At 44.1% G+C, this 666-nt stretch overlaps 1 protein-coding gene across 1 annotated transcript in view; it reads left to right on the top strand.

Moving 5' to 3' along the window:
- HELRODRAFT_184458 (hypothetical protein) overlaps positions 1 to 324 on the top strand; it is a gene marked incomplete at both ends in the record, with an annotated part of 6343 nt that extends 6019 nt beyond the window's left edge. Inside the window, one exon of the mRNA XM_009028208.1 lies at positions 97 to 324. Coding sequence (XP_009026456.1) covers positions 97 to 324 — 228 coding nt within the window. The remainder of the gene's footprint in view (positions 1 to 96) is intronic.
- Positions 325 to 666: the final 342 nt, after the last annotated feature.

Genomic DNA, 666 nt, shown 5'->3' with positions numbered 1-666 from the left:
AGCAACAAATCATCAACAACAACGATGAAACATCAATTCACCACCACCACCCCCAACAACAACATCAACAACAACAACAAATAAATAACTAAATAGCCCATCCGTTCAGGACTTTTCAGTGACTCAACACCAGACCTCATTTCCTTAACAAACAACAACAACTTCAACAACAACAATGAATCATGGGGCCACTTTGATGAACCTGTACGCCCCTTCCCGGGAACCAACAGCACCACAAATTCAGCCAATAACAATAATAATAGCGATAACGCCAAGTCAACTGATAAAGAGCCGTGCCCCGCTTTAAATGATTATGATTGGTGGGTTTTTCTTTATCGGATCCCTTTTGTAATGATGGTGATGATGTTGACGACGACGACGATGACGATTCCATTGGTGGGAGTGAGGAAGACGACGACACAACGACGATTTTTTTCTCCATTCTTTTATACCTCCGCCTTCTCTGGTTAGCACCCCCCCCCCCCTCCTCTCTCCCAGATCACCCCCTCCCCTTTGCATGGTAGTTAAGTGTGGCGGGTAGGTGGTAGCTTCGTCGTGATGTTTAGTTTGTAGCGTTGGAGCGTGTGTGTGTACTGTCATGTTAGAAGAGTTTTATTGTTATAAAGGCTTGCGATGGTTAACTTTCATATATTACTACATGTGTGG

This window comes from Helobdella robusta, assembly GCF_000326865.2.
Source record: "Helobdella robusta unplaced genomic scaffold HELROscaffold_534, whole genome shotgun sequence".
NCBI lineage: Eukaryota > Metazoa > Annelida > Clitellata > Rhynchobdellida > Glossiphoniidae > Helobdella > Helobdella robusta.
Note: the sequence above shows the minus strand (reverse complement) of the source record. Positions and strands in the feature narration are given on the sequence as shown.